This window comes from Oncorhynchus kisutch, linkage group LG2, assembly GCF_002021735.2.
Source record: "Oncorhynchus kisutch isolate 150728-3 linkage group LG2, Okis_V2, whole genome shotgun sequence".
Lineage (NCBI taxonomy): Eukaryota > Metazoa > Chordata > Actinopteri > Salmoniformes > Salmonidae > Oncorhynchus > Oncorhynchus kisutch.
The window spans coordinates 77,797,524-77,811,736 of NC_034175.2; the positions used below are offsets into that span (position 1 = coordinate 77,797,524).

Here is a 14,213-nt window from a genome sequence, read left to right on the forward strand (position 1 = left end):
CGTCCCCCCATCACTCCCTCCTCACCCCTCGTCCCCCCCACATCACCCTCTCTCCCCTCGTCCTCCCATCACTCCCTCCTCACCCCTCGTCCCCCCCACATCACCCTCTCTCCCCTCGTCCTCCCATCACTCCCTCCTCACCCCTCGTCCCCCCCACATCACCCTCTCTCCCCTCGTCCTCCCATCACTCCCTCCTCACCCCCTTCAGGAGCATCCTTTCTCCTTTGTCCCTGTTGCTCAAACCATCCTTTTCCATTAAGTTGTTTTTTAAAATCTCAATATGCCACAGAGATGGGACCGTTGGGTATTAAACAATGTCTCTTAATAGAGCTGTCATTTAGTTTCTTCCTTCAGAAACAGCAGGTTTATAAATGCTCTCCTGCTGACTGTGGTGTTGTACCAGTGTGGGCCCAGCATGAGGTCCCAAGTGACAGTAATTAGTAGCACTAGACTGTGTTACTCTAGAGTTCCCCCTGCTGGGTCCAGCTAGCTGGTGAATGGGGGTCTGGATCATCAGTCTGGGCCTGTCCATCGCTTGTCTCACATAGTATAGTACCGTTGAGAATACTGATTCACTCTCTGCGGAGGGTAGGGAGTGAACTACGACCCGACTATCTGTGGAGACCGGGCGGGTATCTGTGGAGACCGGGCGGGTATCTGTGGAGACCGAGTATACAGTAGGTTTGCACACTTCAGTGTTCTAGAATGGAGCACCTGTTTGATTCCTTTTCCCACTGTGTGGTTTTACAACACTACATGATGTGTCTGAGAGAAAAAAGTGTAGAGCTGTGTTGGAAAATCCATACTAACATACTGTATACTATATACTTAAACCTGTTTGTGCTAGGGGGCAGCATTTCCACTTTTGGATGAAAAGCGTGCCTAGAGTAAACTGCCTGCTACTCAGTCCCAGATACTAATATATGCATATTATTAGTAGTATTGGATAGAAAACACTCTGATGTTTCCAAAATTGTTTGAATGATGTCTGTGAGTATAACAGAACTCATATGGCAGGGGAAACCTGAGAAAAATCCACCAGGGAGTGGGAAATCTGAGGTTTGTAGTTTTTCAACTCATTGCCATTCCAATATACAGTGTCTGTGGGGTCATATTGCACTTCCTAAGGCTTCCACTAGATGTCAACAGTCTTTAGAACCTTGTTTGATGCTTCTACTGTGAAGGTGGGCCGAAATGAGTCCGGTGTCTGGCAGAGTGCCTTGGGCTCGTGACGCGCGTTCATGTGAGAGTTACCTCGCGTTCCATTGCTTTTCTACAGACAAAGGAATTCTCTGGTTGGAACATTATTGAAGATTTATGTTAACAACATCCTAAAGATTGACATGTTTCTATGACCTGTAATATAACTTTTTGGACCTTTCGTCTGTCCTTTCCGCTGGACTTGCACGCGCGTTTGGATTTGTTTACCAAACGCCCTAACGAAAGGAGGTATATGGACATAAATTATGAACTTTATTGAACAAATCAAACATTTATTGTGGAACTGGGATTCCTGGGAGTGCATTCTGATGAAGATCATCAATGGTAAGTGAATATTTATAAAGCTATTTCTGACTAATGTTGACTCCACAACATGGCGGATATCTGTCATGTTGAAATCTGACACAGCGGTTGCATTAAGGAGAAGTTTATCTAAAGTTCCATGTATAATAGTTGTATCTTTTATCAATGTTTATTATGAGTATTTCTGTAAATTGATGTGGCTCTCTGCAAAATCACTGCATGTTTTGGAACTACTGAACATAACACGCCAATGTCAAATGAGATTTTTGGATATAAATATGAACTTTACCGAACAAAACATACATGTATTGTGTAACATGAAGTCCTATGAGTGTCATCTGAAGATCATCAAAGGTTAGTGATTAATTTTCTCTATTTCTGAATTTTGTGACTCCTCTCTTTGGCTGGAAAAATGGCTGTGTTTTTGTGTGACTTGGTAGTGACGTAACATAATCGTTTGGTGTGCTTTCGCAGTAAAGCCTTTTTGAAAAGTGTATCTTTAAAATGGTGCCTAATACTTGTATGTTTGAGAAATTTGAATTATGAGATTTCTGTTGTTGGAATTTGGCACCCTGCAATTCCACTGGCTGTTGGCGAGGGGTTCCGCTAGCGGAACGGGGTTCCCAGACAGGTTAATGAGTGTATATACTATTAGTTAATTTTAGTATACTGGATATCCTTTCAGTTGTGCTAACTAGCGCTTTGCCTGTCTACCGGAAGTTGATGCTGTTGCTATGCAACCTCTTGATATCTTGTTAGCATAACAAATGACTAGCTAGACATTTTACAGTATCGGGTGTGTTTGTAAATTCAATCTGGGGTACCAGAGTGCGCTCTGGGCGTTCGTAAATCCAGAGCGTTGCCGCTGGCAACTATTTAATTACGCATTTTTTTGCAGAGTCTGTCATTCCTGCTTGCTCGCTTCTGACAGCGTTTTGTCTGCAGCTCACTAAAGTAACGAACCTCTTGTCTTGTTCTGTGTGTCTCTCTGTCCATTCATCATCTTGTCTTTTTCACTTCCCTTCACCCTGTTGCCCCCCCTCCCCGTAGCGCTATGATACTCTGTCTGTCCACCTGCCTCTGTCCACGCTGAGGGCTCTATTTAAGATCTCAATGTCCTCTTGGTGTTCTACTACCGTTGTGTCCAGTGAGGCTTCTGTCTCTTTCCTATATTGAGAGCTGTATTGGCGATGTCCATGTTGTGAGCTCTGTGATGCTGAGAGCTGTAGTGGAGATGTTCATGTTGTGAGCTCTGTGATGCTGAGAGCTGTATTGGCGATGTCCATGTTGTGAGCTCTGTGATGCTGAGAGCTGTAGTGGAGATGTCCATGTTGTGAGCTCTGTGATGCTGAGAGCTGTAGTGGCGATGTTCATGTTGTGAGCTCTGTGATGCTGAGAGCTGTATTGGAGATGTCCATGTTGTGAGCTCTGTGATGCTGAGAGCTGTATTGGAGATGTCCATGTTGTGAGCTCTGTGATGCTGAGAGCTGTATTGGAGATGTCCACGTTGTCCCCTTGTTGCTCCTCCATCCCATTCCTTCAGCATTGAGCCCTATGTTACGACCTCCCCATGCCTCAGACGCCGACAGACAGAGCATGGTGCAGTCAGAGTTGTCAGGTACTGATTTCCTGTCTGTCTCCTCTCCTCCAGTCTCAGATGCACCTCCTCCTGCAGAGGAGGAGGAGTCGGCCGTGATTGAGTACAGTGACCCCTACGCCGAGGAGGACCCTCCCTGGGCGCCACACACCTACCTGGAGAAAGGTATGCTCTAGCTCCACCCCCTAGCCCTAGCTCCACCCCCAACCCTAGCTCCACCCCTAACCCTAGCTCCACCCCCTAACCCAAGCTCCACCCCTAGCCCTACTCCTAGCTCCACCCCTAACCCTAGCTCCACCCCCTAGCTCCACCCCTTGTCCTATGACATCAATAGGTTAGTTCTCATATCATACTGATTTGATAAATGGTTCATCTGTGCTTCAGACCTAATCCTGTTGAATCCTCTCTATGACAACGCAGCAGACGAGGCGCTGTCGTAACTGATAATACTGACTGATCTGTGCCTCGTCTCTCCTCTTCAGTTGTCGCCATCTACGACTACGCAGCAGACAAGGAGGACGAGCTGTCGTTCAACGAGGGCTGTATCATCTATGTGATCAAGAAGAACGACGATGGCTGGTACGAGGGTACTAAGACTGGTACCTCCGGGCTCTTCCCTGGTAACTACGTAGGATCCATCATGCATAACGCAGACTGAGGCCACCTTCCCTCCAAGCCCCAACCCCAGAGACACACTCTGAACCACATCCCAGAAGAGAACAGGGAGGAGATAGCTGTGTACCCAATGCATGGATAACATGTATCTATATACGGGTTGTACAGACTACCATGCAGACTAATTAGTGCATTGGGGTGTAAAAAGGAGACATTGAAGATAATTGGTGGAGGAGACTTGGATTACTGACTCAGGAAAAGAGGAAGAGGAGAATCAAGACTGGGCTTCTGCTCACTGTGGAGTGAGAGAAGAGGAGTGGAGAATCAAGACTGGGCTTCTGCTCGCTGTGGAGTGAGAGAAGAGGAAGAGGAGAATCAAGACTGGGCTTCTGCTCACTGTGGAGTGAGAGAAGAGGAGTGGAGAATCAAGACTGGGCTTCTGCTCGCTGTGGAGTGAGAGAAGAGGAAGAGGAGAATCAAGACTGGGCTTCTGCTCACTGTGGAGTGAGAGACACACTACCATACACCATCGAAACTCAACAAGTAATAACTACAAATAACAATCATTTATAAGACATATGAAGGATAAACTGTTTTAATAAAAAAAACTATATTTTATTCCCTGTGTTTGGAAGGAAAGACAAGTGTTGGGGTTATGCTAACTCCTCTATCCTGAGGAAAAGAAACGAGTGGTCACCATGGTTATCTTCATGGCTTTTTGCCATGTTCACGTTGCCTGTGTAGGGGTTGGCTGATATGTCTCGGATCTGTGATTCTGGTCTGCAGGTGCAGAGCACCACATTCCCTATGTAGTGCACTATTTAGGGAATAGGGTGCACTATTTAGGGAATAGGGTGCACTATTTAGGGAATAGGGTGCCATTTGAGACGCATTCATAGAATATTGGTACTTTCCCCCTTGTGGTGCTGAATATAATGGACTTCCTGTCTCTGATAGTAGTGGAAGGCATCGGTCAACCCTCTTCCTGTCTCTGACAGTAGTGGAAGGCATCGGTCAACCCTCTTCCTGTCTCTGACAGTAGTGGAAGGCATCGGTCAGCCCTCTTCCTGTCTCTGACAGTAGTGGAAGGCATCGGTCAACCCTCTTCCCGTCTCTGACAGTAGTGGAAGGCATCGGTCAACCCTCTTCCTGTCTCTGACAGTAGTGGAAGGCATCGGTCAACCCTCTTCCTGTCTCTGACAGTAGTGGAAGGCATCGGTCAACCCTCTTCCTGTCTCTGACAGTAGTGGAAGGCATCGGTCAACCCTCTTCCTGTCTCTGACAGTAGTGGAAGGCATCGGTCAACCCTCTTCCTGTCTCTGACAGTAGTGGAAGGCATCGGTCAACCCTCTTCCTGTCTCTGACAGTAGTGGAAGGCATCGGTCAACCCTCTTCCTGTCTCTGACAGTAGTGGAAGGCATCGGTCAACCCTCTTCCTGTCTCTGACAGTAGTGGAAGGCATCGGTCAACCCTCTTCCTGTCTCTGACAGTAGTGGAAGGTATCGGTCAACCCTCTTCCTGTCTCTGACAGTAGTGGAAGGCATCGGTCAACCCTCTTCCTGTCTCTGACAGTAGTGGAAGGCATCGGTCAACCCTCTTCCGGTCTCTGACAGTAGTGGAAGGCATCGGTCAACCCTCTTCCTGTCTCTGACAGTAGTGGAAGGCATCGGTCAACCCTCTTCCTGTCTCTGACAGTAGTGGAAGGCATCGGTCAACCCTCTTCCTGTCTCTGACAGTAGTGGAAGGCATCGGTCAACCCTCTTCCTGTCTCTGACAGTAGTGGAAGGCATCGGTCAACCCTCTTCCTGTCTCTGACAGTAGTGGAAGGCATCGGTCAACCCTCTTCCTGTCTCTGACAGTAATGGAAGGCATCGGTCAACCCTCTTCCTGTCTCTGACAGTAGTGGAAGGCATCGGTCAACCCTCTTCCTGTCTCTGACAGTAGTGGAAGGCATCGGTCAACCCTCTTCCTGTCTCTGACAGTAGTGGAAGGCATCGGTCAACCCTCTTCCTGTCTCTGACAGTAGTGGAAGGCATCGGTCAGCCCTCTTCCTGTCTCTGACAGTAGTGGAAGGGATCGGTCAACCCTCTTCCTGTCTCTGACAGTAGTGGAAGGCATCGGTCAACCCTCTTCCGGTCTCTGACAGTAGTGGAAGGCATCGGTCAACCCTCTTCCTGTCTCTGACAGTAGTGGAAGGCATCGGTCAACCCTCTTCCTGTCTCTGACAGTAGTGGAAGGTATCGGTCAACCCTCTTCCTGTCTCTGACAGTAGTGGAAGGCATCGGTCAACCCTCTTCCTGTCTCTGACAGTAGTGGAAGGCATCGGTCAACCCTCTTCCGGTCTCTGACAGTAGTGGAAGGCATCGGTCAACCCTCTTCCTGTCTCTGACAGTAGTGGAAGGCATCGGTCAACCCTCTTCCTGTCTCTGACAGTAGTGGAAGGCATCGGTCAACCCTCTTCCTGTCTCTGACAGTAGTGGAAGGCATCGGTCAACCCTCTTCCTGTCTCTGACAGTAGTGGAAGGGATCGGTCAACCCTCTTCCTGTCTCTGACAGTAGTGGAAGGCATCGGTCAACCCTCTTCCGGTCTCTGACAGTAGTGGAAGGCATCGGTCAACCCTCTTCCTGTCTCTGACAGTAGTGGAAGGCATCGGTCAACCCTCTTCCTGTCTCTGACAGTAGTGGAAGGCATCGGTCAACCCTCTTCCTGTCTCTGACAGTAGTGGAAGGCATCGGTCAACCCTCTTCCTGTCTCTGACAGTAGTGGAAGGCATCGGTCAACCCTCTTCCTGTCTCTGACAGTAGTGGAAGGCATCGGTCAACCCTCTTCCTGTCTCTGACAGTAGTGGAAGGCATCGGTCAACCCTCTTCCTGTCTCTGACAGTAGTGGAAGGCATCGGTCAACCCTCTTCCTGTCTCTGACAGTAGTGGAAGGCATCGGTCAACCCTCTTCCTGTCTCTGACAGTAGTGGAAGGCATCGGTCAACCCTCTTCCTGTCTCTGACAGTAGTGGAAGGCATCGGTCAACCCTCTTCCGGTCTCTGACAGTAGTGGAAGGCATCGGTCAACCCTCTTCCTGTCTCTGACAGTAGTGGAAGGCATCGGTCAACCCTCTTCCTGTCTCTGACAGTAGTGGAAGGCATCGGTCAACCCTCTTCCTGTCTCTGACAGTAGTGGAAGGCATCGGTCAACCCTCTTCCTGTCTCTGACAGTAGTGGAAGGGATCGGTCAACCCTCTTCCTGTCTCTGACAGTAGTGGAAGGCATCGGTCAACCCTCTTCCGGTCTCTGACAGTAGTGGAAGGCATCGGTCAACCCTCTTCCTGTCTCTGACAGTAGTGGAAGGCATCGGTCAACCCTCTTCCTGTCTCTGACAGTAGTGGAAGGCATCGGTCAACCCTCTTCCTGTCTCTGACAGTAGTGGAAGGCATCGGTCAACCCTCTTCCTGTCTCTGACAGTAGTGGAAGGCATCGGTCAACCCTCTTCCTGTCTCTGACAGTAGTGGAAGGCATCGGTCAACCCTCTTCCTGTCTCTGACAGTAGTGGAAGGCATCGGTCAACCCTCTTCCTGTCTCTGACAGTAGTGGAAGGCATCGGTCAACCCTCTTCCTGTCTCTGACAGTAGTGGAAGGCATCGGTCAACCCTCTTCCTGTCTCTGACAGTAGTGGAAGGCATCGGTCAACCCTCTTCCTGTCTCTGACAGTAGTGGAAGGCATCGGTCAACCCTCTTCCTGTCTCTGACAGTAGTGGAAGGCATCGGTCAACCCTCTTCCTGTCTCTGACAGTAGTGGAAGGCATCGGCACATCTTTTCTTTATTTTCTGGTTCAGAATATTATGGTATGGAGAGCTCCGTGGACTAGACTGGTATGGAGAGCTCCGTGGACTAGACTGGTATGGAGAGCTCCGTGGACTAGACTGGTATGGAGCGCTCCGTGGACTAGACTGGTATGGAGAGCTCCGTGGACTAGACTGGTATGGAGCGCTCCGTGGACTAGACTGGTATGGAGAGCTCCGTGGACTAGACTGGTATGGAGCGCTCCGTGAACTAGACTGGTATGGAGAGCTCCGTGGACTAGACTGGTATGGAGAGCTCCGTGGACTAGACTGGTATGGAGAGCTCCGTGGACTAGACTGGTATGGAGCGCTCCGTGAACTAGACTGCTATGGAGAGCTCCGTGAACTAGACTGGTATGGAGCGCTCTGTGGACAAGACTGGTATGGAGTGCTCTGTGGACTAGACTAGACTGCTATGCTATTGGCCTTTCTAGGGAGTTTTTCCTAGCCACCGTGCTTCTACACCTGCATTGCTTGCTGTTTGGGGTTTTAGGCTGGGTTTCTGTACAGCACTTTGAGATATCAGCTGATGTACGAAGGGCTATATAAATCAATTTGATTTGATTTGATATGGAGAGCTCCGTAGACTAGACTGGTATGGTATGCTACGTGGACTAGACTGGTATGAAGCGCTCCGTGGACTAGACTAGACTGGTATGGACCGCTCTGTGGACTAGACTAGACTGGTATGGAGCGCTACGTGGACTAGACTGGTATGAAGCGCTACGTGGACTAGACTGTTATGAAGCGCTCCGTGGACTAGACTGGTATGAAGCGCTCCGTGGACTAGACTGGTATGGAGCGCTCCGTGGACTAGACTGGTATGGAGCGCTCCGTGGACTGGACTGGTATGGAGCGCTTCGTGGACTGGACTGGTATGGAGCGCTCCGTGGACTGGACTGGTATGGAGTGCTCAGTGGACTAGACTGGTATGGAGCGCTTCGTGGACTAGACTGGTATGAAGCTCTCCGTGGACTAGACTGGTATGGAGCGATCTGTGGACTAGACTGGTATGGAGCGCTCCGTGGACTGGTATGGAGAGCTCCGTGGAATAGACTGGTATGTTGTGTATAGGGTATGCCATAGACTGGCATGGAGAGCTCCGTGGACTAGACTGGTATGTTGTGTATAGGGTACGCCATAGACTGGTATGGAGAGCTCCGTGGACTAGACTGGTATGTTGTGTATAGGGTATGCCATAGACTGGTATGGAGAGCTCCGTGGACTGGTATGGAGCGCTCCGTGGACTAGACTGGTATGTTGTGTATAGGGTACGCCATAGACTGGTATGGAGAGCTCCGTGGACTGGTATGGAGCGCTCCGTGGACTAGACTGGTATGTTGTGTATAGGGTACGCCATAGACTGGTATGGAGAGCTCCGTGGACTGGTATGGAGAGCTCCGTGGACTAGACTGGTATGTTGTGTATAGGGTACGCCATAGACTGGTATGGAGAGCTCCGTGGACTGGTATGGAGCGCTCCGTGGACTAGACTGGTATGTTGTGTATAGGGTACGCCATAGACTGGTATGGAGAGCTCCGTGGACTGGCATGGAGCGCTCCGTGGACTAGACTGGTATGTTGTGTATAGGGTACGCCATAGACTGCATGCTTCAATAGTTCCGATTTTTCAGTTTAACATTTCACCCGTTTTACTTTTGAGCTTTGCCTTCCATCAGATTTGGTTGTTTTATCATATTTAGGGACATCCTTAAATTGTTGTTTTTCCTGTGTTTTATATTGTACAACAGACAATGACACTAACACTGTGTAAATGTGATCAGTGGTGATAGTTGCTGGTTGAAAATACAAGGACCTTCTAATCAGTACATTTGCATGAGCGGAGTTTTTGGTTTTCCGTGGTGACATCACCATGCTGTAAATTGGTTAATAGACCAATAACAAAGAGTTCCAATCCTCTGCTAATAACAGCTAGTTCAAACATTCTTGCTTGAGTTTTTTGCTAAAAAGATATTTGTGCCCATTTGAATGGAAATCTATTACAGTAAGGTACTTAATTGTTACTCAGAAAGGATTTGATATTGATGTAAAAACGTCTGCATTCAGCCTTTAACATGAACCTCCACTCTGCAGGTGTTGAATATTTTGTTGTGTGTGGACAGGGCCGGCCTAGCCTTTTTAGGGCCCTAAACCTAAAACATATTATTTTTGGGGGGGGGGGGGACACCGAAGAGAAACAGTTTTACACTTAATTTCCTGAAATTCTACACATTTTGCCATGATATGCAATGTTAAAATGACGTTGAGTGACTAAGAAAATCAATTGGGGCCCACTGGAGGTCTGTGCTCCTGGGTGCGTGCCCAGTCGGTGATTCATCCATGATCACTAATTTACTAATCTAAAACAATGTTAGCTGACATGGGCTAATAGAGTGACTGCCACACAACCACATTTAGAAGTTGCACCTGGTGTATTCTAAATCTCAACAGTAAGTTTTGACTGAGTTCCAATTTTTTGGGTGGGGGGGCCCGGGCCCCAAGCAGTCCCTTCTGTTGCTTTATACCTAGGGCCGGCCCTGTGTGGATGTCATTCTAAACCAGAGGTTTCACTGTTTAATTTATTAACTGAAGTGATTAAAAATGTTTTTACCTAACAAGTGTTTGACGGTATTGTGGTGGAAATTAAACCGAGAAATATTGTTACTTATTGCAAGGTAGTGTTTTTATATTTGGGTCACTAGTGCAAAAACAATAGGGTCAATCTCCACATGTTCGCAGTAATGCCTAGTAGAATGTAATGAAGTACTTCATTTTGTATTTGTTCGGTACTGATGAGAGCAATAACAAAAATTGATACACAAATATAGTTTTAGTTTGTCTTTGAAGGACAAACTGACCGTGGTATATATTTCTTTTAAGGAGTCAAATCAGACAAAATGCAGAGCACTAACTTTAAACCTTCTGTACTTGATCTAATTCTGTCTGTGGCCTCGGCAAGTGTTATTTTATGCACAAAGACTATATTCAACTGTATGTAATGTGAAGGGCATGCCCCAAATGGCATCCTTTTCCTTATATAGTGCACTACTATGGCTCAAAAGAAGTGCACTAATTAGGGAGCCATTTTGGACACAAATGATTTTAAATAGTGGGGGACTGATGATGTGTGACTGCTGCATGTGACCGAGGCCGGGATTCAAATCCGACCGGGTTAAAGGCCCCTCAAAGGGCAGGAGACCACGTTCACATGTTGGCCCAATCAGAAATCACCTTTTAAATGTCACGTTGCCAACTAAAGAGCCATGGATTGAATCCCAGCCCACCTCGTTGTTCTACTGTCTTCAGAACCAACCAAGCAGGGAGAGACAACTTGGACAATAAACTCTTTCGGTTTCTATTGGGAAATTGTTTTAAAACATTTCCCCTTGTGTGCCCTAATGAACACTACCCAGGCTGGTGCATGTATCCTAAATGGCAGCCTATTCCCTAGAAAGTGCACTACCCCTATGGCCCCTGGTCTAAAGTAGTGCACTACCCCTATGGGCCCTGGTCTAAAGTAGTGCACTACCCCTATGGGCCCTGGTCTAAAGTAGTGCACTACCCCTATGGGCCCTGGTCTAAAGTAGTTCACTACCCCTATGGGCCCTGGTCTAAAGTAGTGCACTACCCCTATGGGCCCTGGTCTAAAGTAGTTCACTACCCCTATGGGCCCTGGTCTAAAGTAGTGCTCTACCCCTATGGGCCCTGGTCTAAAGTAGTGCTCTACCCCTATGGGCCCTGGTCTAAAGTAGTTCACTACCCCTATGGGTCCTGGTCTAAAGTAGTGCACTACCCCTATGGGCCCTGGTCTAAAGTAGTGCACTACCCCTATGGGTCCTGGTCTAAAGTAGTGCACTAGAAAAGGAATTGATCTCATTTAGAGTGCAGACTGTAGCCATTTTAACATGATTCCCTGTGACCCCCAGTCAATCAGACACAAACAGATCAAATATTACAATAAAATGAGAGTATTGAAACTGAACACCCTTGGCTGCACAGTTCCTACAGCTGTGTGTTTTCACTGTCTGTTATATACGTTGGCCGAGCCTTGCAGCTCCAGGACGGGCATGACGATAAGAGCTAGGATGTGTAGAACTTCAGATGGTTGTAGTGCTAGGATGTGTAGAGCTAGGATGTGTAGAACTTCAGATGGTTGTAGTGCTAGGATGTGTAGAGCTAGGATGTGTAGAACTTCAGATGGTTGTAGAGCTAGGATGTGTAGAGCTTCTTGGAGAGCTACGATATGTAGAACTTCAGATGGTTTTAGAGGTAGGATATGTAGAAGGTCAGTTGGTTGTAGAGCTAGGATATGTAGATCTTCAGATGGTTGTAGAGCTAGGATGTGTAGAACTTCAGATGGTTGTAGAGCTAGGATGTGTAGAACTTCAGGTGGTTGTAGAGCTAGGATGTGTAGAACTTCAGCTGGTTGTAGAGCTAGGATGTGTAGAGCTAGGATGTGTAGAACTTCAGCTGGTTGTAGAGCTAGGATGTGTAGAACTTCAGATGGTTGTGGAGCTAGGATGTGTAGATCTTCAGATGGTTGTAGAGCTACGATGTGTAGATCTTCAGATGGTTGTAGAGCTAGGATGTGTAGAACACAGGTCTGACTTTACACCCTGTTATGTCTCCTCTTGTCTCCTAAACCTAGAAACCACAGATCATTAAAAATAACTTCCTAATGTCATCTGGCAGCAGTCCATTATGAACGTGCCAGAACCGTGGTTAACCATGTGAATAGTGCATTTAAACACTTGTGAAAGGTTGTTACTAAACCTAAGATGGTTGAATGTATAGAAAAACAAAATGGCTGTCCTGAGATGACATCCTCCTGTTAAGAACACCCCAGACTAACTAGTGGTTAACCAGGTATGTTTATAGTACTGTTATGAACACCCCAGACTAACTAGTGGTTAACCAGGTATGTTTATAGTACTGTTATGAACACCCCAGACTAACTAGTGGTTAACCATGTATGTGTGTAGTACTGTTATGAACACCCCAGACTAACTAGTGGTTAACCATGAACACCCAAGACTAACTAGTGGTTAACCATGAACACCCCAGACTAACTAGTGGTTAACCATGAACACCCCAGACTAACTAGTGGTTAACCATGAACACCCCAGACTAACTAGTGGTTAACCATGAACACCCCAGACTAACTAGTGGTTAACCATGAACACCCCAGACTAACTAGTGGTTAACCATGTACACCCCAGACTAACTAGTGGTTAACCATGAACACCCCAGACTAACTAGTGGTTAACCATGAACACCCCAGACTAACTAGTGGTTAACCATGAACACCCCAGACTAACTAGTGGTTAACCATGAACACCCCAGACTAACTAGTGGTTAACCATGAACACCCCAGACTAACTAGTGGTTAACCATGAACACCCCAGACTAACTAGTGGTTAACCATGAACACCCCAGACTAACTAGTGGTTAACCAGGTATGTGTGTAGTACTGTTATGAACACCCCAGACTAACTAGTGGTTAACCATGAACACCCCAGACTAACTAGTGGTTAACCATGAACACCCCAGACTAACTAGTGGTTAACCATGAACACCCCAGACTAACTAGTGGTTAACCAGGAACACCCCAGACTAACTAGTGGTTAACCATGAACACCCCAGACTAACTAGTGGTTAACCATGAACACCCCAGACTAACTAGTGGTTAACCATGAACACCCCAGACTAACTAGTGGTTAACCATGAACACCCCAGACTAACTAGTGGTTAACCATGTACACCCCAGACTAACTAGTGGTTAACCATGAACACCCCAGACTAACTAGTGGTTAACCATGAACACCCCAGACTAACTAGTGGTTAACTATGAACACCCCAGACTAACTAGTGGTTAACCATGAACACCCCAGACTAACTAGTGGTTAACCATGAACACCCCAGACTAACTAGTGGTTAACCATGAACACCCCAGACTAACTAGTGGTTAACCATGAACACCCCAGACTAACTAGTGGTTAACCATGAACACCCCAGACTAACTAGTGGTTAACCATGAACACCCCAGACTAACTAGTGGTTATCCATGAACACCCCAGACTAACTAGTGGTTAACCAGGTATGTGTGTAGTACTGTTATGAACACCCCAGACTAACTAGTGGTTAACCATGAACACCCCAGACTAACTAGTGGTTAACCATGAACACCCCAGACTAACTAGTGGTTAACCAGGAACACCCCAGACTAACTAGTGGTTAACCAGGTATGTGTGTAGTACTGTTATGAACACCCCAGACTAACTAGTGGTTAACCAGGAACACCCCAGACTAACTAGTGGTTAACCAGGTATGTGTGTAGTACTGTTATGAACACCCCAGACTAACTAGTGGTTAACCAGGTATGTGTGTAGTACTGTTATGAACACCCCAGACTAACTAGTGGTTAACCAGGAACACCCCAGACTAACTAGTGGTTAACCAGGTATGTGTGTAGTACTGTTATGAACACCCCAGACTAACTAGTGGTTAACCAGGTATGTGTGTAGTACTGTTATGAACACCCCAGACTAACTAGTGGTTAACCAGGAACACCCCAGACTAACTAGTGGTTAACCAGGTATGTGTGTAGTACTGTTATGAACACCCCAGACTAACTAGTGGTTA

General features: G+C 47.3%; 1 protein-coding gene across 2 annotated transcripts in view; it reads left to right on the top strand.

Annotated features, from left to right (window-relative positions):
- The window catches only part of LOC109886164 (abl interactor 2), a 67,170-nt gene extending 62,359 nt beyond the window's left edge, over window positions 1-4,811 (top strand). For both annotated transcript variants that reach the window (XM_031801751.1, XM_031801746.1), the window contains exons 8-9: window positions 3,176-3,286; window positions 3,604-4,811. In XM_031801751.1, coding sequence (XP_031657611.1) covers window positions 3,176-3,286; window positions 3,604-3,779 — 287 coding nt within the window. In that variant the 3' untranslated portion in view covers window positions 3,780-4,811. The remainder of the gene's footprint in view (window positions 1-3,175; window positions 3,287-3,603) is intronic.
- The last annotated feature ends 9,402 nt before the right edge of the window (window positions 4,812-14,213 follow it).